We start from the raw sequence: 23,872 nt of genomic DNA on the forward strand, positions 1-23,872 counted from the left end.
GAATGATGACAGATGTATATTTACAACACTGAGAAATAAGGTGGTTAGGAATATAAAAAAAAAAAAGCAAAAGCAGAGTTCTTTCTTAGAGTGATCAATGAAGCGAAAGGAAATGGCAAAGTGATTTGGGAAAATCTCAACAAACTAACGGGGAGATGAGCTGAAAAGGCCAAAAAACATCCTGAATTAAAGGTTAATGGGATTCTAATTCAAGACTCCAATTTCATATCCACCACCTTTAACAATTTTTTTGTTGACTCTGTCAGGGGACTGGCTCAAAGATTTTCAACCAAGACCACAGTTCTCACTCCCATAGATAATAATAAACCAATATTCAGAATTCCTGAAATCTCAGGGCCAGCAGTGGACAGTAATATTAGCTTCTTCAGGAGCTCTAGAACAAACAATGTATTTTGGTCTAGACACTGTATTCCTGAAGACACACAAATATTCTCTGATTGCCCCTATTGTACATATAGTTAATCTGTCCGTCAAATATGGGTTCTTCCCCAATGTTTGGAAGTCTGCTGCAGTGATACCTGTTTTAAAATCTGGTGACCCAACACTGGTGGAAAATGAACGACCTATGAGCATTCTTCCAGTGCTGTCAACAGTAGCTGATAGATGGGTGGCTGATCATCTGACGGATCACCTCATTCAGGGCAACTCCATACATCACATGCCATTTGGATTCAGAACTAACCCTTGTAACGAAATAGCCAATTGCTATTTTCTGAAGCGCATTAAATCTAAACTGGACATAGGTGGTGAAGTCGGCGCAGTCTTTTTGGATCTTAAAAATGCCTTTGATACTGTGAATCATGAGGTCCTCCTATCCAAACTATCCTCCCTTAATGTGTCCACCTGAAGTCATCAGTTGGATATATTCCTATCTGACAAACAGAAGTCAAAGGGTTCGTTTGGGGGACACTCAGTCGGACTCTTTACTATAACATTGGGGTCCTACAGGGTCAATATTAGCCCCCCTTCTGTTTACCAGCTATATATATGATCTCCTACAAGTTAACATGCAGATGTGTGCAGACGATACAGTTCTGTATGTACATTCAAAAAATAAACAATTGGTTGTTAAAGTTAACTGAAGCTATGGTACATGTTTCTAAATGGATGATTCATTCTTGCCTGCATTTAAATATCAACAAAACTGTTTGTATGTACTTCTCTAAGAAATCCATAGATTTTTCCCAATGAGCTGTTCTTGTTAATGGGGAAAATCTGAAAGTAGTGTCTATCTTCAGGTATCTTGGTGTCATTTTGGACTCCAACTCTACATTTAAGAAACATGTGAAGGTGGTGTTTAACACGGTTAAGTTTGGATTATCCAACTTCAGGTTTCTAAGACCTTTCCTTCCTCTGGAGGCCGCCAAACTGTATATGCATGCTATGATCTTCTCACATTGGAGATGTTGCCTCACATGCTGGTCACAAGCAGGACCTACTATTCTGAAACCAATTGAATCACTCTACAAACAAACACTTCAAATTTTTGATAACAAACCAAACAGTTACCACCATTGTCATATCATTTACAAACATCATTTATTTAGTCTGGATAGCTCTAAGCAGTATGTAGATGCAAGCCTTGTCTTTAAGATCCTGCATGGTCTTGCCCCTCCACCCCTATGCCGGCATATCATGCTCAAGGAAAGCACCTCCAGGATAACAAGGGCAGTAACTAGAGGGGATTGCGTTGTCCCTTTTCGACACAGTAAAATTGGCCAATTGGCCTTCTCTGTTAGAGCTACAGTATACTGGAATACAATGCCCATGGACCTGAGAAACTGCACTGATTATTGTACTTTTACATTTGAATTGAAAACATGGCTAAAATATATCCAAACCTGTACACATGAGTTATCTTTAGTTCCTCATACGTAAGACGACAGTTGATGATAGTGTTGTTGTTGTTAGAATGATATATTATTGGATGTAATGTATTTGTATGTTGTATTGTTTTAGTGAGTGTGTGTATTGTGACTGTGTAATGGTCCTTAGCTGCCCTGGGACTACGGGTGTAAATGAGCTTTTGGCTAACCCTCGGCACATTTACATGGATGTTGCATTATTGTAATATTGATGTTGATTAATGTGCATTGTTCCCTATAAATAAATAAAACAAACGTTACCCCTACCTACATGTACAAATTACCTCAACTAACCTGTACCCCCACACATCGGCTCGGTCCCGACCTTGTATATAGTCTCATTATTGTTATTTTATTGTGTGTTTTTTTGTGTTATTATTTACTTTATTTAGTAAATATTTTCTGAAATCTATTTTCTGAAAAATGCATTGTTGGTTAAGGGCTTGTAAGTAAACATTTCATGGTAAGGTGATTTGAAACAATCCACACCTATTTGTTTTTAAAAGAAGATATGAAAACCAATAGAATAGGAGAGAAACGGCACAGTGTTGGGTCCAATAGGGAAGTACATGGAAATACATTTGCCAAAATTACTCCTGTCTATATAGAAATAAATCAAATACTTCAAAATACTTCACCAGAAAGCATGACTTATTAGTAACTGTCTTCCGTTGTCCAGAAGCCAAAGGCACAATCCTAGTCATATTAGCAACCCACTCTAGTTGTTGCATCTTTAAATTCCCCATTTTCATCTCTGTCACATATGAAACTGCTGTCAGGTGCTCTGTTTAGAATGGTGTTTTCTCAGGTGATCTGTTTAGAATGGTGTTTTCTCAGGTGATCTGTTTAGAATGGTGTTTTCTCAGGTGATCTGTTTAGAATGGTGTTTTCTCAGGTGATCTGTTTAGAATGGTGTTTTACCAGGTGATCTGTTTAGAATGGTGTTTTCTCAGGTGATCTGTTTAGAATGGTGTTTTACCAGGTGATCTGTTTAGAATGGTGTTTTCTCAGGTGATCTGTTTAGAATGGTGTTTTACCAGGTGATCTGTTTAGAATGGTGTTTTCTCAGGTGATCTGTTTAGAATGGTGTTTTACCAGGTGATCTGTTTAGAATGGTGTTTTCCCAGGTGATCTGTTTAGAATGGTGTTTTCCCAGGTGATCTGTTTAGAATGGTGTTTTACCAGGTGATCTGTTTAGAATGGTGTTTTACCAGGTGATCTGTTTAGAATGGTGTTTTACCAGGTGATCTGTTTAGAATGGTGTTTTCTCAGGTGATCTGTTTAGAATGGTGTTTTCTCAGGTGATCTGTTTAGAATGGTGTTTTCCCAGGTGCTCAGTTTAGAATGGTGTTTTCTCAGGTGATCTGTTTAGAATGGTGTTTTCTCAGGTGATCTGTTTAGAATGGTGTTTTCTCAGGTGATCTGTTTAGAATAGTGTTTTCTCAGGTGCTCTGTTTAGAATGGTGTTTTCCCAGGTGATCTGTTTAGAATGGTGTTTTCTCAGGTGATCTGTTTAGAATGGTGTTTTACCAGGTGCTCTGTTTAGAATGGTGTTTTCTCAGGTGATCTGTTTAGAATGGTGTTTTACCAGGTGCTCTGTTTAGAATGGTGTTTTACCAGGTGCTCTGTTTAGAATGGTGTTTTCTCAGGTGATCTGTTTAGAATGGTGTTTTACCAGGTGCTCTGTTAAGAATGGTGTTTTACCAGGTGATCTGTTTAGAATGGTGTTTTACCAGGTGATCTGTTTAGAATGGTGTTTTACCAGGTGCTCTGTTTAGAATGGTGTTTTACCAGGTGATCTGTTTAGAATGGTGTTTTACCAGGTGCTCTGTTTAGAATGGTGTTTTACCAGGTGCTCTGTTAAGAATGGTGTTTTCCCAGGTGATCTGTTTAGAATGGTGTTTTCTCAGGTGATCTGTTTAGAATGGTGTTTTCTCAGGTGATCTGTTTAGAATGGTGTTTTCTCAGGTGATCTGTTTAGAATGGTGTTTTCTCAGGTGCTCTGTTTAGAATGGTGTTTTCTCAGGTGATCTGTTTAGAATGGTGTTTTCTCAGGTGATCTGTTTAGAATGGTGTTTTCTCAGGTGATCTGTTTAGAATGGTGTTTTACCAGGTGATCTGTTTAGAATGGTGTTTTCTCAGGTGATCTGTTTAGAATGGTGTTTTACCAGGTGATCTGTTTAGAATGGTGTTTTCCCAGGTGCTCTGTTTAGAATGGTGTTTTCCCAGGTGATCTGTTTAGAATGGTGTTTTACCAGGTGATCTGTTTAGAATGGTGTTTTCCCAGGTGCTCTGTTTAGAATGGTGTTTTCCCAGGTGATCTGTTTAGAATGGTGTTTTCTCAGGTGATCTGTTTAGAATGGTGTTTTCTCAGGTGATCTGTTTAGAATGGTGTTTTCTCAGGTGATCTGTTTAGAATGGTGTTTTACCAGGTGATCTGTTTAGAATGGTGTTTTCTCAGGTGATCTGTTTAGAATGGTGTTTTCTCAGGTGATCTGTTTAGAATGGTGTTTTCCCAGGTGCTCTGTTTAGAATGGTGTTTTCCCAGGTGATCTGTTTAGAATGGTGTTTTACCAGGTGATCTGTTTAGAATGGTGTTTTCCCAGGTGCTCTGTTTAGAATGGTGTTTTCCCAGGTGATCTGTTTAGAATGGTGTTTTCCCAGGTGATCTGTTTAGAATGGTGTTTTCCCAGGTGATCTGTTTAGAATGGTGTTTTACCAGGTGATCTGTTTAGAATGGTGTTTTCCCAGGTGATCTGTTTAGAATGGTGTTTTCCCAGGTGATCTGTTTAGAATGGTGTTTTCTCAGGTGATCTGTTTAGAATGGTGTTTTCTCAGGTGATCTGTTTAGAATGGTGTTTTACCAGGTGATCTGTTTAGAATGGTGTTTTACCAGGTGATCTGTTTAGAATGGTGTTTTCTCAGGTGATCTGTTTAGAATGGTGTTTTCTCAGGTGATCTGTTTAGAATGGTGTTTTCCCAGGTGCTCTGTTTAGAATGGTGTTTTCTCAGGTGATCTGTTTAGAATGGTGTTTTCTCAGGTGATCTGTTTAGAATGGTGTTTTACCAGGTGATCTGTTTAGAATGGTGTTTTCCCAGGTGATCTGTTTAGAATGGTGTTTTACCAGGTGATCTGTTTAGAATGGTGTTTTCTCAGGTGATCTGTTTAGAATGGTGTTTTCTCAGGTGATCTGTTTAGAATGGTGTTTTCCCAGGTGCTCTGTTTAGAATGGTGTTTTCTCAGGTGATCTGTTTAGAATGGTGTTTTCTCAGGTGATCTGTTTAGAATGGTGTTTTCTCAGGTGATCTGTTTAGAATGGTGTTTTCTCAGGTGATCTGTTTAGAATGGTGTTTTCTCAGGTGATCTGTTTAGAATGGTGTTTTCTCAGGTGCTCTGTTTAGAATGGTGTTTTCTCAGGTGATCTGTTTAGAATGGTGTTTTCTCAGGTGATCTGTTTAGAATGGTGTTTTCTCAGGTGATCTGTTTAGAATGGTGTTTTACCAGGTGATCTGTTTAGAATGGTGTTTTCTCAGGTGATCTGTTTAGAATGGTGTTTTCTCAGGTGATCTGTTTAGAATGGTGTTTTCCCAGGTGCTCTGTTTAGAATGGTGTTTTCCCAGGTGATCTGTTTAGAATGGTGTTTTCCCAGGTGATCTGTTTAGAATGGTGTTTTCCCAGGTGATCTGTTTAGAATGGTGTTTTCTCAGGTGATCTGTTTAGAATGGTGTTTTCTCAGGTGATCTGTTTAGAATGGTGTTTTACCAGGTGATCTGTTTAGAATGGTGTTTTACCAGGTGATCTGTTTAGAATGGTGTTTTCTCAGGTGATCTGTTTAGAATGGTGTTTTCTCAGGTGATCTGTTTAGAATGGTGTTTTCTCAGGTGATCTGTTTAGAATGGTGTTTTCTCAGGTGATCTGTTTAGAATGGTGTTTTCTCAGGTGATCTGTTTAGAATGGTGTTTTCCCAGGTGATCTGTTTAGAATGGTGTTTTCTCAGGTGATCTGTTTAGAATGGTGTTTTACCAGGTGATCTGTTTAGAATGGTGTTTTCTCAGGTGATCTGTTTAGAATGGTGTTTTACCAGGTGATCTGTTTAGAATGGTGTTTTCCCAGGTGATCTGTTTAGAATGGTGTTTTCCCAGGTGATCTGTTTAGAATGGTGTTTTACCAGGTGATCTGTTTAGAATGGTGTTTTACCAGGTGATCTGTTTAGAATGGTGTTTTACCAGGTGATCTGTTTAGAATGGTGTTTTCTCAGGTGATCTGTTTAGAATGGTGTTTTCTCAGGTGATCTGTTTAGAATGGTGTTTTCCCAGGTGCTCTGTTTAGAATGGTGTTTTCTCAGGTGATCTGTTTAGAATGGTGTTTTCTCAGGTGATCTGTTTAGAATGGTGTTTTCTCAGGTGCTCTGTTTAGAATGGTGTTTTCCCAGGTGATCTGTTTAGAATGGTGTTTTCTCAGGTGATCTGTTTAGAATGGTGTTTTACCAGGTGCTCTGTTTAGAATGGTGTTTTCTCAGGTGATCTGTTTAGAATGGTGTTTTACCAGGTGCTCTGTTTAGAATGGTGTTTTACCAGGTGCTCTGTTTAGAATGGTGTTTTCTCAGGTGATCTGTTTAGAATGGTGTTTTACCAGGTGCTCTGTTAAGAATGGTGTTTTACCAGGTGATCTGTTTAGAATGGTGTTTTACCAGGTGATCTGTTTAGAATGGTGTTTTACCAGGTGCTCTGTTTAGAATGGTGTTTTACCAGGTGATCTGTTTAGAATGGTGTTTTACCAGGTGCTCTGTTTAGAATGGTGTTTTACCAGGTGCTCTGTTTAGAATGGTGTTTTCCCAGGTGATCTGTTTAGAATGGTGTTTTCTCAGGTGATCTGTTTAGAATGGTGTTTTCTCAGGTGATCTGTTTAGAATGGTGTTTTCTCAGGTGATCTGTTTAGAATGGTGTTTTCTCAGGTGCTCTGTTTAGAATGGTGTTTTCTCAGGTGATCTGTTTAGAATGGTGTTTTCTCAGGTGATCTGTTTAGAATGGTGTTTTCTCAGGTGATCTGTTTAGAATGGTGTTTTACCAGGTGATCTGTTTAGAATGGTGTTTTCTCAGGTGATCTGTTTAGAATGGTGTTTTACCAGGTGATCTGTTTAGAATGGTGTTTTCCCAGGTGCTCTGTTTAGAATGGTGTTTTCCCAGGTGATCTGTTTAGAATGGTGTTTTACCAGGTGATCTGTTTAGAATGGTGTTTTCCCAGGTGCTCTGTTTAGAATGGTGTTTTCCCAGGTGATCTGTTTAGAATGGTGTTTTCTCAGGTGATCTGTTTAGAATGGTGTTTTCTCAGGTGATCTGTTTAGAATGGTGTTTTACCAGGTGATCTGTTTAGAATGGTGTTTTACCAGGTGATCTGTTTAGAATGGTGTTTTCTCAGGTGATCTGTTTAGAATGGTGTTTTCTCAGGTGATCTGTTTAGAATGGTGTTTTCCCAGGTGCTCTGTTTAGAATGGTGTTTTCCCAGGTGATCTGTTTAGAATGGTGTTTTACCAGGTGATCTGTTTAGAATGGTGTTTTCCCAGGTGCTCTGTTTAGAATGGTGTTTTCCCAGGTGATCTGTTTAGAATGGTGTTTTCTCAGGTGATCTGTTTAGAATGGTGTTTTACCAGGTGATCTGTTTAGAATGGTGTTTTCCCAGGTGATCTGTTTAGAATGGTGTTTTACCAGGTGATCTGTTTAGAATGGTGTTTTCTCAGGTGATCTGTTTAGAATGGTGTTTTCTCAGGTGATCTGTTTAGAATGGTGTTTTCCCAGGTGATCTGTTTAGAATGGTGTTTTCTCAGGTGATCTGTTTAGAATGGTGTTTTCTCAGGTGATCTGTTTAGAATGGTGTTTTCTCAGGTGATCTGTTTAGAATGGTGTTTTACCAGGTGATCTGTTTAGAATGGTGTTTTCCCAGGTGATCTGTTTAGAATGGTGTTTTACCAGGTGATCTGTTTAGAATGGTGTTTTCTCAGGTGATCTGTTTAGAATGGTGTTTTCTCAGGTGATCTGTTTAGAATGGTGTTTTCCCAGGTGATCTGTTTAGAATGGTGTTTTCTCAGGTGATCTGTTTAGAATGGTGTTTTCTCAGGTGATCTGTTTAGAATGGTGTTTTCTCAGGTGATCTGTTTAGAATGGTGTTTTCTCAGGTGATCTGTTTAGAATGGTGTTTTCTCAGGTGATCTGTTTAGAATGGTGTTTTCTCAGGTGATCTGTTTAGAATGGTGTTTTCTCAGGTGATCTGTTTAGAATGGTGTTTTCTCAGGTGATCTGTTTAGAATGGTGTTTTCTCAGGTGATCTGTTTAGAATGGTGTTTTACCAGGTGATCTGTTTAGAATGGTGTTTTCTCAGGTGATCTGTTTAGAATGGTGTTTTCTCAGGTGATCTGTTTAGAATGGTGTTTTACCAGGTGCTCTGTTTAGAATGGTGTTTTCCCAGGTGATCTGTTTAGAATGGTGTTTTCCCAGGTGATCTGTTTAGAATGGTGTTTTCCCAGGTGATCTGTTTAGAATGGTGTTTTCTCAGGTGATCTGTTTAGAATGGTGTTTTCTCAGGTGATCTGTTTAGAATGGTGTTTTACCAGGTGATCTGTTTAGAATGGTGTTTTACCAGGTGATCTGTTTAGAATGGTGTTTTCTCAGGTGATCTGTTTAGAATGGTGTTTTCTCAGGTGATCTGTTTAGAATGGTGTTTTCCCAGGTGCTCTGTTTAGAATGGTGTTTTCTCAGGTGATCTGTTTAGAATGGTGTTTTCTCAGGTGATCTGTTTAGAATGGTGTTTTCTCAGGTGATCTGTTTAGAATGGTGTTTTCCCAGGTGATCTGTTTAGAATGGTGTTTTCTCAGGTGATCTGTTTAGAATGGTGTTTTACCAGGTGCTCTGTTTAGAATGGTGTTTTCTCAGGTGATCTGTTTAGAATGGTGTTTTACCAGGTGCTCTGTTAAGAATGGTGTTTTACCAGGTGATCTGTTTAGAATGGTGTTTTACCAGGTGATCTGTTTAGAATGGTGTTTTCTCAGGTGATCTGTTTAGAATGGTGTTTTACCAGGTGCTCTGTTAAGAATGGTGTTTTACCAGGTGATCTGTTTAGAATGGTGTTTTACCAGGTGATCTGTTTAGAATGGTGTTTTACCAGGTGCTCTGTTTAGAATGGTGTTTTACCAGGTGCTCTGTTTAGAATGGGGTTTTCCCAGGTGATCTGTTTAGAATGGTGTTTTACCAGGTGATCTGTTTAGAATGGTGTTTTCTCAGGTGATCTGTTTAGAATGGTGTTTTCTCAGGTGATCTGTTTAGAATGGTGTTTTCCCAGGTGCTCTGTTTAGAATGGTGTTTTCTCAGGTGATCTGTTTAGAATGGTGTTTTCCCAGGTGATCTGTTTAGAATGGTGTTTTCTCAGGTGATCTGTTTAGAATGGTGTTTTCCCAGGTGCTCTGTTTAGAATGGTGTTTTCCCAGGTGCTCTGTTTAGAATGGTGTTTTCCCAGGTGATCTGTTTAGAATGGTGTTTTCTCAGGTGATCTGTTTAGAATGGTGTTTTCTCAGGTGATCTGTTTAGAATGGTGTTTTACCAGGTGATCTGTTTAGAATGGTGTTTTACCAGGTGATCTGTTTAGAATGGTGTTTTCTCAGGTGATCTGTTTAGAATGGTGTTTTCTCAGGTGATCTGTTTAGAATGGTGTTTTCCCAGGTGATCTGTTTAGAATGGTGTTTTCTCAGGTGATCTGTTTAGAATGGTGTTTTCCCAGGGGCTCTGTTTAGAATGGTGTTTTCTCAGGTGATCTGTTTAGAATGGTGTTTTCTCAGGTGATCTGTTTAGAATGGTGTTTTCTCAGGTGCTCTGTTTAGAATGGTGTTTTCCCAGGTGATCTGTTTAGAATGGTGTTTTCTCAGGTGATCTGTTTAGAATGGTGTTTTACCAGGTGCTCTGTTTAGAATGGTGTTTTCTCAGGTGATCTGTTTAGAATGGTGTTTTACCAGGTGCTCTGTTAAGAATGGTGTTTTACCAGGTGATCTGTTTAGAATGGTGTTTTACCAGGTGATCTGTTTAGAATGGTGTTTTACCAGGTGCTCTGTTTAGAATGGTGTTTTACCAGGTGCTCTGTTTAGAATGGGGTTTTCCCAGGTGATCTGTTTAGAATGGTGTTTTACCAGGTGATCTGTTTAGAATGGTGTTTTCTCAGGTGATCTGTTTAGAATGGTGTTTTCTCAGGTGATCTGTTTAGAATGGTGTTTTCCCAGGTGCTCTGTTTAGAATGGTGTTTTCTCAGGTGATCTGTTTAGAATGGTGTTTTCCCAGGTGATCTGTTTAGAATGGTGTTTTCTCAGGTGATCTGTTTAGAATGGTGTTTTACCAGGTGCTCTGTTTAGAATGGTGTTTTCTCAGGTGATCTGTTTAGAATGGTGTTTTACCAGGTGCTCTGTTAAGAATGGTGTTTTACCAGTTGATCTGTTTAGAATGGTGTTTTACCAGGTGCTCTGTTTAGAATGGTGTTTTACCAGGTGCTCTGTTTAGAATGGGGTTTTCCCAGGTGCTCTGTTTAGAATGGGGTTTTCCCAGGTGATCTGTTTAGAATGGTGTTTTACCAGGTGATCTGTTTAGAATGGTGTTTTCTCAGGTGATCTGTTTAGAATGGTGTTTTCTCAGGTGATCTGTTTAGAATGGTGTTTTCCCAGGTGCTCTGTTTAGAATGGTGTTTTCTCAGGTGATCTGTTTAGAATGGTGTTTTCTCAGGTGATCTGTTTAGAATGGTGTTTTCCCAGGTGCTCTGTTCAGAATGGTGTTTTCCCAGGTGCTCTGTTTAGAATGGTGTTTTCCCAGGTGCTCTGTTTAGAATGGTGTTTTCCCAGGTGCTCTGTTCAGAATGGTGTTTTCTCAGGTGATCTGTTTAGAATGGTGTTTTACCAGGTGCTCTGTTTAGAATGGTGTTTTTCCAGGTGCTCTGTTTAGAATGGTGTTTTCCCAGGTGCTCTGTTTAGAATGGTGTTTTCCCAGGTGCTCTGTTTAGAATGGTGTTTTCCCAGGTGCTCTGTTCAGAATGGTGTTTTCCCAGGTGCTCTGTTTAGAATGGTGTTTTCCCAGGTGCTCTGTTTAGAATGGTGTTTTACCAGGTGCTCTGTTCAGAATGGTGTTTTTCCGTGAATTGCATTTTGGCAAATGTTTGAAAAGGACGGTTTATTGGCTGCTTCATTACATGAGGTGCATGTTCTGTTCAGACACATCACCACAATCTAAAAGTGATTTCTGTCATTCTGAGCACCGTGGTTGGACGCCCTAATTGGTTTATGTACCCAATGCATAAGGGTCCGGTAAATTTCTCAAATGGCCGGTAAATTTAAATCTTCTCGGTCTCGTTGTCCGGCGCCACATTTTCCTAACGGAAACTCTGACACACACACACTTGCCCCCCACACACACTTGCGTTCTCGCTCCGCACTCTTATGGGCATTAAGTTCTTGGTTTTCACATCAATAGCGGGAATGATGTCAGTTCCCCTCCGCAGAACGGAATGATGTCAGCTCCCCTCCGCAGAATGTCTTTTGAAGGTTGATAATGTTAGGGGAACGTTCCCGGAAACCGAAAATAAACAACAACAACAGGGTGAAGTCAAGGTTGCGGTCAGAGTTGGTTTACCTCAGTGGAATGGAATGCTCACCCTTACAGTAGCAATAAGAGATACAGTACCTAGATATTTCTGAACTGTAAGAGTACAGCTTATTCACATGACGTTGCTTTAGAAGTCAGACTGTCTGTCTGTCTGTCTGTCTGTCTGTCTGTCTGTCTGTCTGTCAAATGTATTTTTACAACCCCTTTTACAACAACATTTCCCCAAAGTCCCACTAGCTAGCTCAGCCTTTTATAAATCAAAGTCCCACTAGCTAGCTCAGCCTTTTATAAATCAAAGTGCCGTCTGTCTGCTACATTATTTTACGGCTAATTACACACAATGTTATTGATGTACAAAGTGATTGTGTATTCGTTGCTTCTCTATCCCTCCCTCCCTCCCTTCCTCCCTCCCTCATCTCTTTCCTCCTGCCAGGACCGTATCTACTGGACAGACCGGGAGAGAGAGGCGGTGTACAGCGCTAACAGGCTAACCGGCCAGGACATCAGCACAGTGGCCGAGCACCTCAAAGACCCTCACGACATAGTGGTCTTCCACCCGCTCCGCCAGCAACCAGGTGTTTCTGACTGTGTCTCTGTCTCTGACTGTGTCTCTGACTGTGTCTCTGACTGTGTCTCTGTCTCTGACTGTGTCTCTGTCTCTGACTGTGTCTCTGACTGTGCCTCTTGTCTCTGATTGTGTCTCTGACTGTGTCTCTGTCTCTGACTGTGTGTGTGTCTCTGACTGTGTCTCTGACTGTGTGTGTGTCTCTATCTCCTACACTAAGGCCCAGACAGCTGTAACCTGGGCAGTGAGGACAACGGTGGCTGTGAGTACCTGTGTCTCAAAGCCCCCCAGATCACAGAGCACTCCCCCAAATACACCTGCGCCTGCCCCACAGGACAGGACCTGGGCCCCGAAATGCGTGCCTGCATGCCAGGTGAGAGAGTGTGTGTGGGTGGGTGTTAGTGGAGGCTGGTGGGAGAATGGGCTCAACTGATATCATTCCTTTCATTCCATTCTATCCGTTACCATAAAGCACATCCTCTGATTTAAAGTGACCCCAGCCTCTACTACTGTGTGGGATTTGACTTTATTTTAGGTTTTGATAAAACTATAGTAAAACTATATTATGATCACCTTAATGTCCAATCGTGTTCTCGTCTAATTGTGTTCTAGTCTAATTGTGTTCTAGTCTAGTCTTGTGTTCTAGTCTAATTGTGTTCTAGTCTAGTCTAATTGTGTTCTAGTCTAATTGTGTTCTAGTCTAATTGTGTTCTTGTCTAATTGTGTTCTAGTCTAGTCTTAATTGTGTTCTAGTCTAATATTGTTTTACTCTAATATTGTTCTGGTCTAATATTGTTCTACTCTAATATTGTTCTGGTCTAATATTGTTCTGGTCTAATATTGTTCTTCTCTAATATTGGTCTGGTCTAATATTGTTCTAGTCTAATATTGGTCTGGTCTAATATTGTTCTGGTCTAATTGTGTTCCAGTCTAATCGTGTTGTAGTCTAATCGTGAATAATGATAAGTGAGAAAGTTACAGAAGCATAAATATCGTACCCCCCTGTTATTGGTAACGGTGAGAGGTTAGCATGTCTTGGGCGTATGATCTTTGACCCTCTGTAACTTTCTCACTCCTCCTTATTCACGATTCATTCAGCATGATCTGTAATCATGGTAGCATCCACATTAGATGTGTTTAGAAACATATTATATTCTTATTTACAAAAAAAGTGACTCCAAAATGACACAATATATTATTTACCATTAATTTCTATAATATGAAACACAACCAAAACTGCAAATGCATCTAACAAGTTTGTAGAGTCATTGTGTGCAAGGAATATGGGACCAAATACTAAACTTTTGACTACCTTAATACACTGTAAGTGAATTTGTCCAAATACTTATGACACTTCTAGATACATAAAGTGCTTTCATTTCTAAGCCGTTGATGAAAATTCCCTAAAATGAAAGCTGACAGTTTGCACTTTAACCTCATAGTCATTGTTTCATTTCAAACCTAAAGTGCTGGAGTACAGATCCAAAACAACAACAGAATGTGTCAATATCCCAATACTTTTGGAGCTCACTCTATAAGTGAATTTGACCAAATACTTATGACTTCTTTAAATGTGGTGACTAGATACATAAAGTGCTTTCATTTGTAAACGGTAAAACAGATATGTATGAAAATACCCTCAAATAAAAGGTGACATTCTGTGTTGTTGCATCATATGAAACATTTCATCTCAAATCCACAATGCTGCAGTGTTGAGCCAAATTAAAAGTTTTAGCTTCACTGTCCAAATAAATGTATAGACTATAACTAATATTGACTTTCCTTCTTCCTCTAGCAAATGAGACTACTACCACGTCATCGCCTGTGGCCATCACCACGGCCGCCAACGACAAGGACTCCCCTCGCACTTCTGGGTCGTCCCAGGCAGACGCCGGGGTGCCCCACCTCATCCCAGTCCCCTCCAGCACCCCAGAGCCCCCCCCTAGCTCAAAATCTGGGGTGGAGGAGAAGGAAGGCCGGGGTTTGGATCCCACTGCTGTCACCAAAAACATGGTCACCTCCACCACAATAGGCTTCGTCGTCAAGGACGACAGCAACCTCTCCCACCACTGTGAGTGTGTGGGTGTTTGTATCTGTGCAGTATGTTTGTACTCTGTTTAACAGACGTAAATAAGTGGCAATTAGCTACATAGTGAAATAGATTTGACAGCACACCATAAAAAGGCTTCAGTTATTCATGTATTCCCCTTATTCAGCAATTAGCGTGGATGTGTAATTTTCAATAATTTAGAGAGATAGACACAACATTTCACCAAGCAGGCATGATAATATAAAATGTCATTATTGTGTGTGAGTGTGAGGCTAGAAGTGGGTATATACACTACATGACCAAATGTATGTGGACACGTCCAACCAAAAGTATATGCTAGTCGAACATCTCATTCCAAAATCATGGGCATTAATATGGAGTTGGTCCCCCCTTTTGCTGCTATAACAGGTTCCAATCTTCTGTTAAGGCTTTCCACAAGATGTTGAAACATTGCTGCGGGGACTTGCTTCCATTCAGCCTCAAGAGCATTAGTGAGGTTGGGCACTGATGTTGGGCGATTAGGCCTGGCTCGCAGTCGGCGTTCCAATTCATCCCAAAGGTGTTCGATGGGGTCAGGGCTCTGTGCGGACTAGTCAAGTTCTTCCACACAGATCTCTACAAACCATTTCTGTATGGACCTCGCTTTGTGCACCGGGGCATTGTCATGCTAAAACCGAAAAGGGCCTTCCCCACAAGTTGGAAGCACAGAATCGTCTAGAATGTCATTGTATGCTGTAGTGTTAAGAATTCCCTTCACTAGAACTAAGGGGCCTAGCCAAAACCATGAAAAACATCCCCAGACAATTATTCCTTCTCCACCAAACTTTACAGTTGGCACCATGCATTGGGGCAGGTAGCTTTCTCCTTGCATCCGCCAAACCTAGATTAGTCCATCGGACTGCCAGATAGTGAAGCGTGATTCATCACTCCAGAGAACGCGTTTCCAATGCTCCAGAGTCCAATGGTGGCGAGTTTGCACCACTCTAGCCGATGTTTGGCATTGCGCATGGTGATCTTAGGTTTGTGGAAATCCATTTCATGAAGCTCCCAACAAACAGTTATTGTACTGAAGTTGCTTCCAGAAGCAGTTTGGAACTCTGCAGTGAATGTTGCAACCGAGGCCAGACAATTTTTACGCGCTACGCGCTTCAGCACTCGGCAGTCCCGCTCTGTGAGCTTTTGTGGCCTACCACTTCGCGGCTGAGCCGTTGTTGCTCCTAGATGTTACCACTTCACATTAACAGCACCGGGGCAGCAATAACAACGCCGGGGCAGCTCTAGCAGCGCAGAAATTTGACGAACTGACTTGTTGAAAAGGTGGCATCCTATGGTTATGGCAGTGAGGAAGCAGGAGGGAGCAGCTGGTTATGGCAGTGAGGAAGCAGAAGGGAGCAGCTGGTTATGGCAGTGAGGAAGCAGGAGGGAGCAGCTGGTTATGGCAGTGAGGAAGCAGAAGGGAGCAGCTGGTTATGGCAGTGAGGAAGCAGAAGGGAGCAGCTGGTTATGGCAGTGAGGAAGCAGGAGGGAGCAGCTGGTTATGGCAGTGAGGAAGCAGGAGGGAGCAGCTGGTTATGGCAGTGAGGAAGCAGGAGGGAGCAGCTGGTTATGGCAGTGAGGAAGCAGAAGGGAGCAGCTGGTTATGGCAGTGAGGAAGCAGGAGGGAGCAGCTGGTTATGGCAGTGAGGAAGCAGGAGGGAGCAGCTGGTTATGGCAGTGAGGAAGCAGGAGGGAGCAGCTGGTTATGGCAGTGAGGAAGCAGAAGGGAGCAGCTGGTTATGGCAGTGAGGAAGCAGGAGGGAGCAGCTGGTTATGGCAGTGAGGAAGCAGGAGGGAGCAGCTGGTTATGGCAGTGAGGAAGCAGGAGGGAGCAGCTGGTTATGGCAGTGAGGAAGCAGGAGGGAGCAGCTGGTTATGGCAGTGAGGAAGCAGGAGGGAGCAGCTGGTTATGGCAGTGAGGAAGCAGGAGGGAGCAGCTGGTTATGGCAGTGAGGAAGCAGGAGGGAGCAGCTGGTTATGGCAGTGAGGAAGCAGGAGGGAGCAGCTGGTTATGGCAGTGAGGAAGCAGGAGGGAGCAGCTGGTTATGGCAGTGAGGAAGCAGGAGGGAGCAGCTGGTTATGGCAGTGAGGAAGCAGGAGGGAGCAGCTGGTTATGGCAGTGAGGAAGCAGGAGGGAGCAGTGAGTTATAGAGGGGTAGGTATAGGGTGGGAGATGACTTTGTGCTAATGGAGGCTTTATAGAGATAGAAGAGTAAGGACAGTGCCAATGTAATACAGTCCTGTCCCAGGGGTCATGAAGGGTAATACAGCCCTGTACCAGGGGTCCTGAGGGGTAATACAGCCCTGTAACAGGGGTCCTGAGGGGTAATACAGCCCTGTAACAGGGGTCCTGAGGGGTAATACAGCCCTGTCCCAGGGGTCATGAAGGGTAATACAGCCCTATACCAGGGTCCTGAGGGGTAATACAGCCCTGTCCCAGGGGTCATGAGGGGTAATACAGCCCTGTCCCCGGGGTCATGAGGGGTAATACAGCCCTGTACCAGGGGTCATGAAGGGTAATACAGCCCTGTACCAGGGGTCCTGAGGGGTAATACAGCCCTGTACCAGGGGTCCTGAGGGGTAATACAGCCCTGTCCCAGGGGTCATGAAGGGTAATACAGCCCTGTACCAGGGGTCCTGAGGGGTAATACAGCCCTGTACCAGGGGTCCTGAGGGGTAATACAGCCCTGTCCCAGGGGTCATGAAGGGTAATACAGCCCTGTACCAGGGGTCCTGAGGGGTAATACAGCCCTGTCCCAGGGGTCATGAAGGGTAATACAGCCCTGTCCCAGGGGTCATGAAGGGTAATACAGCCCTGTACCAGGGGTCCTGAGGGGTAATACAGCCCTGTCCCCGGGGTCCTGAGGGGTAATACAGCCCTGTCCCAGGGGTCATGAAGGGTAATACAGCCCTGTACCAGGGGTCCTGAAGGGTAATACATGAAGGGAGACGTGAGACAGTGCGAAATGGCATTTGTGTAATATTTGATTTTCTCTTTCTCCCTCTTTCTGTCACTATCACTCTCTCTCACTTTTAATTCCCCTCTCTCTTTTCTTCTCTGACACTCCCTCTCTGTCTTTCTCTCTCTCCTTTTCTTTCTCATTTTCTCTCTCCCCCCTTCTCTCTCTCCTTCTCTCTCTCTCTGTTTCTCTCCACTCTCTCTCTCTCTCTCTCTCTCTCCTTCTTTCTCTCCTCTCTCTCTCCTCCTCTCTCTCTCTTCTCTCCTTCTCTCTCTCCTCTCTCTCTCCTCCTCTCTCTCTCGCTTTCCTCCATTCCCCCTCTCTCTCTCCTCTATAGCTGGAAGTGAGCATTTCCTCCTGGGTGAGAACCTGACAGTGGCAGTTCTGGGAGTAGTGATCCCCATAGGTAAGTACATGTCCTCTCTCTGTACTCCACGGAGGATGCTTCTCCTGTCCCACCTGCTATATTTATCTCCTATCCACTGATCCTGGTTCAGTTTGGACGAGAGGGACCATGCCTAGAGACATGGCCCTACACTCCTATCCACTGATCCTGGTTCAGTTTGGACCAGAGAGATCATGCCTAGAGCCATGGCCACTCGGAGAAGCCATGGTGTGTGTGTCTTGACATTCTGCCACTGCATATCCACCCATTTATTGTCTGTGTTGGGTATGTTCCAATCAAAACAACCATAGACCTTCAGGTGGCCGTGGGTTTGGTTGCATATATTATTGCAGGTAGTCTAAATGGATGAAAAACTGACTGACACACCTGCGGGGCTAACTGGATTTGTCCAATAAGAAATGTTATTTTCGTTTTACGCTGCAAATGATTTACGTTACGTGCCCTGATGAACGTGACCCTGTAATTCTGTCCTTTTCTGGAGCGTTTTATCATAATTAATGTGGAGGCGAGGCTTTACATGTAGGGTACTGAGGTCATAGTGAGGGCATATGGGCAATGCTAGTCTCTCCTCCTTAGAAAGTCAGTAAGTCACTCTGTACTAAAATGTAAATCAATTAATGTTAGCTTCTACCTACTGTAAGATAGAATGTCTTCTAGACACCCTTGTCTCTCGGTACTTAAATGCATTAGTTAAAGATACAACCCTTAAAGATTCTAGTAAACCCTCAGTTTTATGAGCTTGCTGGACAGTTAAGGTTCCTCTGTGCCAAATCCTACTTCACTGACCAAAAGTCCAGTCCATAATAGCCACAGTTTTTCATGAATACTGACCCATCTGGCAGGACTTGGTGTCATGGTTACGCATAGCCTAGTTGCCTCCAGAAGTTCTGAAACAATCATACTGTTGCCTAGATAATTGTTTTTCAAAGTAATGACATTATACCTTGATGATATTAATGGCAATTGATCCACCAGCATAGCAAAGAAATCTCCAACACAAGGCCAGTTCCTTCCGCGTCCCCCTCCCCGCTCTGTCCCCCCGCATGCATTAATCTGCTCTACTTCATCTCTGTGCCTTTCGTCTCACGATGCTCATGCTCCGATGACATTAACACTCCCCCATCTCCCCCATCTTCCCTGTGTCCCCCCATCCTTCCCCTGCCACTGTGTGTTAAACGCATGCAGTTCCTATTGTTGCCACAGTGATCTTCGGCCTGCTCTGCACCGGCGTCTACCTGGTTTGGCGGAACTATCGCCAGAACGCCACCAAGAGCATGAATTTCGACAACCCTGTCTACCGCAAGACCACGGGCGAGGGCGAGGAGGACGAGATTCACATCGGCCGGACGGATGGCATCATGGGCGGCCACCACGGGCACCACCCGTACCCGGCCGGGGTGGGGTGTGGCGTAGTCGGCGGGGGCGGAAATACATGCCCACAGTTCATTGCACTGCCACTGGGTGGCAGTATGCCTGATCCGGGGACTCATTGGTACACGGAGCAGCCTATGCTGTCTACTACGGCGAAGTGAGTATGGAGACAAGACAAGATGGCCGCTCAGGAGGTTAATTTTCAAGATGGCTGCCGCTCAGGCACACGCACACACAGTACTGAGGTTACGGGTCACTCAACCTGACTAACTGTTGAATGGATGGACATATGATGTTATGATATCATCACATCCAGCCATTCAAGTCCATGATGTGCCAGTTCATTACACAGGATCGACAGTTTTACACTTTCTACGTTTTTTAAATGTGATGTCAGAGTTTGGGTGGGTTCCATTTGAATTCCTGTCAATTTAGAAAATTGATAAGAATTCAGTTCATGAATTCTCTACGTATCAATTGAATTTAGATACATTTCCTCACTGGACTTGAAAAGGAGTCAACTCCAATTCTGTTTTTCATCCACTTTTGATCAGTCTAAGCAGTATTGAGCTGTGTTATATGTCTCACGTTTAAGGGCGAAAGGAGTTCCAAAATATTATTTTATTCCTTGACGTTTTAAATTTAGGCTCTCGATTTTATTTCCCTGGTGGAACCTCATTTTCTGGAGAGACTTTTTAGGAGGAGGTTTAAACCACGGCAGCACCTTAGTAGATGGGACAATCTGTACGATTTTAAGATATTAATTCAACATGTTTTATTGCTCACCTCATTATTACTAAAGATGTCATAGTGTTTAGTTATTCTGGTCAGGGCATTTGTCTTGGAGTGGAGTGAAAGGTTTAAGAGAGAGGTTGCTGTGTGTGGGCTTGTGTGTGAGTGTGATTTTTCTTGTCTGTCCCAGCATTTGTGTGTGCATTTACGTGTGTGTAAGCCTCTGTGTGTACTTTCTCTCACCATTGGAGAGGAGTTTTCAAAGCATCCTTGTTGATGTCCTGTGAAGTACAGTTGAGCCCGTGGCAGAAACCTCTTTGATGTTTTCTTTATTGAACCACAAAGGCTATTAGAAGGCAAGCAGGGCATAGGAGGGTCAAGGAGAGATTTTGGTGGGATCCAAGAAAACTGAAGGCTTAGCGAGAGAAGCCTTTCTAATTATTAAGGGTGGCCTGGATTTATAGGCCCAGTGAAAATACATCTAACTAGCAGCTAATGGCCAAGGGTATCTGTGTTAGGCATGATAATGACAACAGAGTTGGCTAAAACAGAAATAGCTAGCTTTCTGGCTAGCAGGCTGTTTATCAAGGCTAAAGCAGAAATAAATAGCTTTCTGGCTAGCATGCTGTTTATCAAGGCTAAAGCAGAAATAGCTAGCTTTCTGGCTAGCAGGCTGTTTATCAAGGCTAAAGCAGAAATAAATAGCTTTCTGGCTAGCATGCTGTTTATCAAGGCTAAAGCAGAAATAGCTAGCTTTCTGGCTAGCAGGCAGTTTATCAAGGCTAAAGCAGAAATAACTAGCTTTCTGGCTAGCAGGCTGTTTATCAAGGCTAAAGCAGAAATAGCTAGCTTTCTGGCTAACAGGCTGTTTATCAAGACTAAAGCAGAAATAGCTAGCTTTCTGGGTAGCAGGCTAATGTGTTTCTAGGCTAAACCAGAAATGGCTAGTGGCTACCAGGCTAATTGTTAGCTATTCTTCTTCTCTCCTTTTTAGCTGTTTTCCATGGCCATAGGGTATGTGGTTGGTAAATGTGTCATCTGTTTTTGATGATTTTATTCTCCCATCTGCTCTCTTTGTCAGTAAACTCACACACACACACAGTCACTCACCCTCGATAGATCACACACAGGCATGCATATTCACTCACCCTTCGCAAGCACTCCACAATGCCCCTGTCCTCGTTCTTTGAGCAGATGTCATTGTGAGCTTTCATACAGGAGGACCTCAGTAGGAGGTCTTTCATACAGGAGGAACTCAGGAGGAGGTTTATCATACAGGAGGAACTCAGGAGGAGGTTTATCATACAGGAGGAACTCAGTAGGAGGTCTTTCATACAGGAGGAACTCAGTAGGAGGTTTATCATACAGGAGGAACTCAGTAGGAGGTCTAACATACTGGAGGATCTCAGTAGGAGGTCTATCATACAGGAGGATCTCAGTAGGAGGTCTATCATACAGGAGGAACTCAGTAGTAGGTTGATTGCTGACAAAAGGCTCCTGTCAGGTGATTTGGTGGCCGAGGCCACGTGGCAGATTTAGACTTCGTCCCAAATGGCACCCTATTCCCTTAATAGTGCACTACTTTTGACCAGGACCCATAGGGAAACCCATAGGGCTCTGGTCAAAAACCCATAGGGCTCTGGTCAAAGGTAGTGCACTATAATGGGAATAGGGTACCATTTGGTATGCAATTTTCAACAGTAATGAGGTTCAGTCAGGTTGGATCCTCCTGTCAGTAAACACGGCCCTCCTTTATCCCCCTGTCCTTTTGTCCCCCTCTCTTTTGTCCCCATGTCCTTTTGTCCCCCTGTCCTTTTGTCCCCCTCTCTTTTGCCCCCCTGTCCTTTTGTCCTGTCTGTCACACTAGTGCTCCGCTGTGCTGGGTAAATAGACATTTCAGAGTCCCTTCCATTGTTGTATTTTTGTTCACAGAGACCGACAGGATGGAATGGGAATGAGTGAGATGGAGGGTTTGTGTGTGTTTGTTGATGTTCATCCCACAGCCATATTGAAAACTTTTTGTAGGCTCTTTGTTGCACAGCCCTCTCAGAATGCCTTCTATGTTGTGTGTATTGCATGGGGAGAACATAAGGTGTGTGTGTGTGTGTGTGTGTGTGTGTGTGTGTGTGTGTGTGTGTGTGTGTGTGTGTGTGTGTGTGTGTGTGTGTGTGTGTGTGTGTGTGTGTGTGTGTGTGTGTGTGTGTGTGTGTGTGTGTGTGTGTGTGTGTGTGTGTGTACGTTTGTCAGAGTGAGTGCACGTGAGTTTGTGTATTTGGGACCGGAGTAGCTGGGGGGGGTTTGAAAATCATGATTTGTAAATACATTGTCATATTGCAAAAAAAGTTTGATAAAGTATTATACAATTGTGTAAAAGAAAAAGATGTACATAAGATTTTAGATAAGAAAAAATTGTTGATGACGGTAGATTCATTTATTTGTATAAAAGAACACTGTATTGCCTGATTGTACGAAATATGAATTAACCACCAGTGTTTTGTGTTGTCGCTTGGTCTTGCTTCATCTGATATCCTTTTATTTTTCCAATTTTGATTTTATTTATTAGTACAAGTCATACAAGGTGGTTCTTCCTCAATATTCTCCATATCATCTCATTGTCTTTCATCCCCCGCTGTTTAGAAAATTAATTATTGTTTTCTCGTGCCTTTTTTTCTTCTTTAGTTCTTTTTTTTACACTGTTTTGCTGTGGGAGGGAGATGGGTTCTTATGTACCTGAAAAGAACATCTGTACTCAAATTGCCAAAATGGTCTGTCACCTTTTTATTATTTTCTGAAGTTGTTCTTAAATATCTCTATATATTGATATATACAATTTTATTGAACATCTCTCGTGTCTTTTCTTCTGACTGTCTCTTATTATTTGAATCCTCTTTTCCAGCCAAACCTTAGACTGTCATGCTAGCTGAGAGACCAGCCAAACAGACTGCCATGCTAGCTGAGAGACCAGCCAAACAGACTGTCATGCTAGCTGAGAGACCAGCCAAACAGACTGTCATGCTAGCTGAGAGACCAGCCAAACAGACTGTCATGCTAGCTGAGAGACCACCCAAACAGACTGTCATGCTAGCTGAGAGACCAGCCAAACAGACTGTCATGCTAGCTGAGAGACCACCCAAACAGACTGTCATGCTAGCTGAGAGACCAGCCAAACAGACTGTCATGCTAGTTGAGAGACCAGCCAAACAGACTGTCATGCTAGCTGAGAGACCAGCCAAACAGACTGTCATGCTAGCTGAGAGGCCAGCCAAACAGACTGTCATGCTAGCTGAGAGACCAGCCAAACAGACTGTCATGCTAGCTGAGAGACCAACCAAACCCTAGACTGTCATGCTAGCTGAGAGACCAGCCAAACAGACTGCCATGCTAGCTGAGAGACCAGCCAAACAGACTGTCATGCTAGCTGAGAGACCAGCCAAACAGACTGTCATGCTAGCTGAGAGACCAGCCAAACAGACTGTCATGCTAGCTGAGAGACCAGCCAAACAGACTGTCATGCTAGCTGAGAGACCAGCCAAACCCTAGACTGTCATGCTAGCTGAGAGACCAGCCAAACCCTAGACTGTCATGCTAGCTGAGAGACCAGCCAAACAGACTGTCATGCTAGCTGAGAGACCAGCCAAACAGACTGTCATGCTAGCTGAGAGACCAGCCAAACAGACTGTCATGCTAGCTGAGAGACCAACCAAACAGACTGTCATGCTAGCTGAGAGACCAGCCAAACAGACTGTCATGTTCAGAGGCAGAACGACAGATTTTTACCTTGTCAGCTCGGGGATTCGATCTTACAACCTGCCACTGTAGACATCACTCTGTCATTTCCTGGTTGCAAAAATTCGACACTGTTCGTTTAATTTCAGTTTGTGTGAAAGAACAAACACTGAATAACATAGTGAATCATTGTACCATCTAAATCGGTGTGAAATATATTTTCAATAGCAAAAAGATATGTATTTTTCAGCTGTTTGAAGCTGGTGGACCAAAACTGAAAGTAAAAGGCTCAAGAGCGAGTCTCCACCACGTCAGGGGAAATGGGATGCGGGGGAGGGAGGATATTTGTTTTGAATGCAGCCTAGTGCTGTTGCAATTCACCTAGCTTCCACATATAGGGGGTGAAATTCAGATAACTTCTATGTGTGGCACCTTTAACCACACAAAGTAAAATGGTCGTGAGCAAACCAAGTCACAGAATCCTCATCCGCTGTATCTCATTCCACAAGGGTG

The 23,872-nt window shown here is 42.9% G+C and overlaps 1 protein-coding gene across 2 annotated transcripts in view; it reads left to right on the forward strand.

Annotated features, from left to right (window-relative positions):
• LOC106598404 (low-density lipoprotein receptor-related protein 8) overlaps positions 1-22,477 on the forward strand; it is a 190,169-nt gene extending 167,692 nt beyond the window's left edge. For both annotated transcript variants that reach the window (XM_045714492.2, XM_014189447.3), the window contains 5 exons: positions 11,947-12,088; positions 12,299-12,451; positions 13,874-14,149; positions 17,462-17,530; positions 18,716-22,477. In XM_045714492.2, coding sequence (XP_045570448.1) covers positions 11,947-12,088; positions 12,299-12,451; positions 13,874-14,149; positions 17,462-17,530; positions 18,716-19,062 — 987 coding nt within the window. In that variant the 3' untranslated portion in view covers positions 19,063-22,477. The remainder of the gene's footprint in view (positions 1-11,946; positions 12,089-12,298; positions 12,452-13,873; positions 14,150-17,461; positions 17,531-18,715) is intronic.
• Positions 22,478-23,872: the final 1,395 nt, after the last annotated feature.

Source organism: Salmo salar, chromosome 03, assembly GCF_965601325.2.
Source record: "Salmo salar chromosome 03, fSalSal1, whole genome shotgun sequence".
Taxonomy (NCBI): Eukaryota; Metazoa; Chordata; class Actinopteri; order Salmoniformes; family Salmonidae; genus Salmo; species Salmo salar.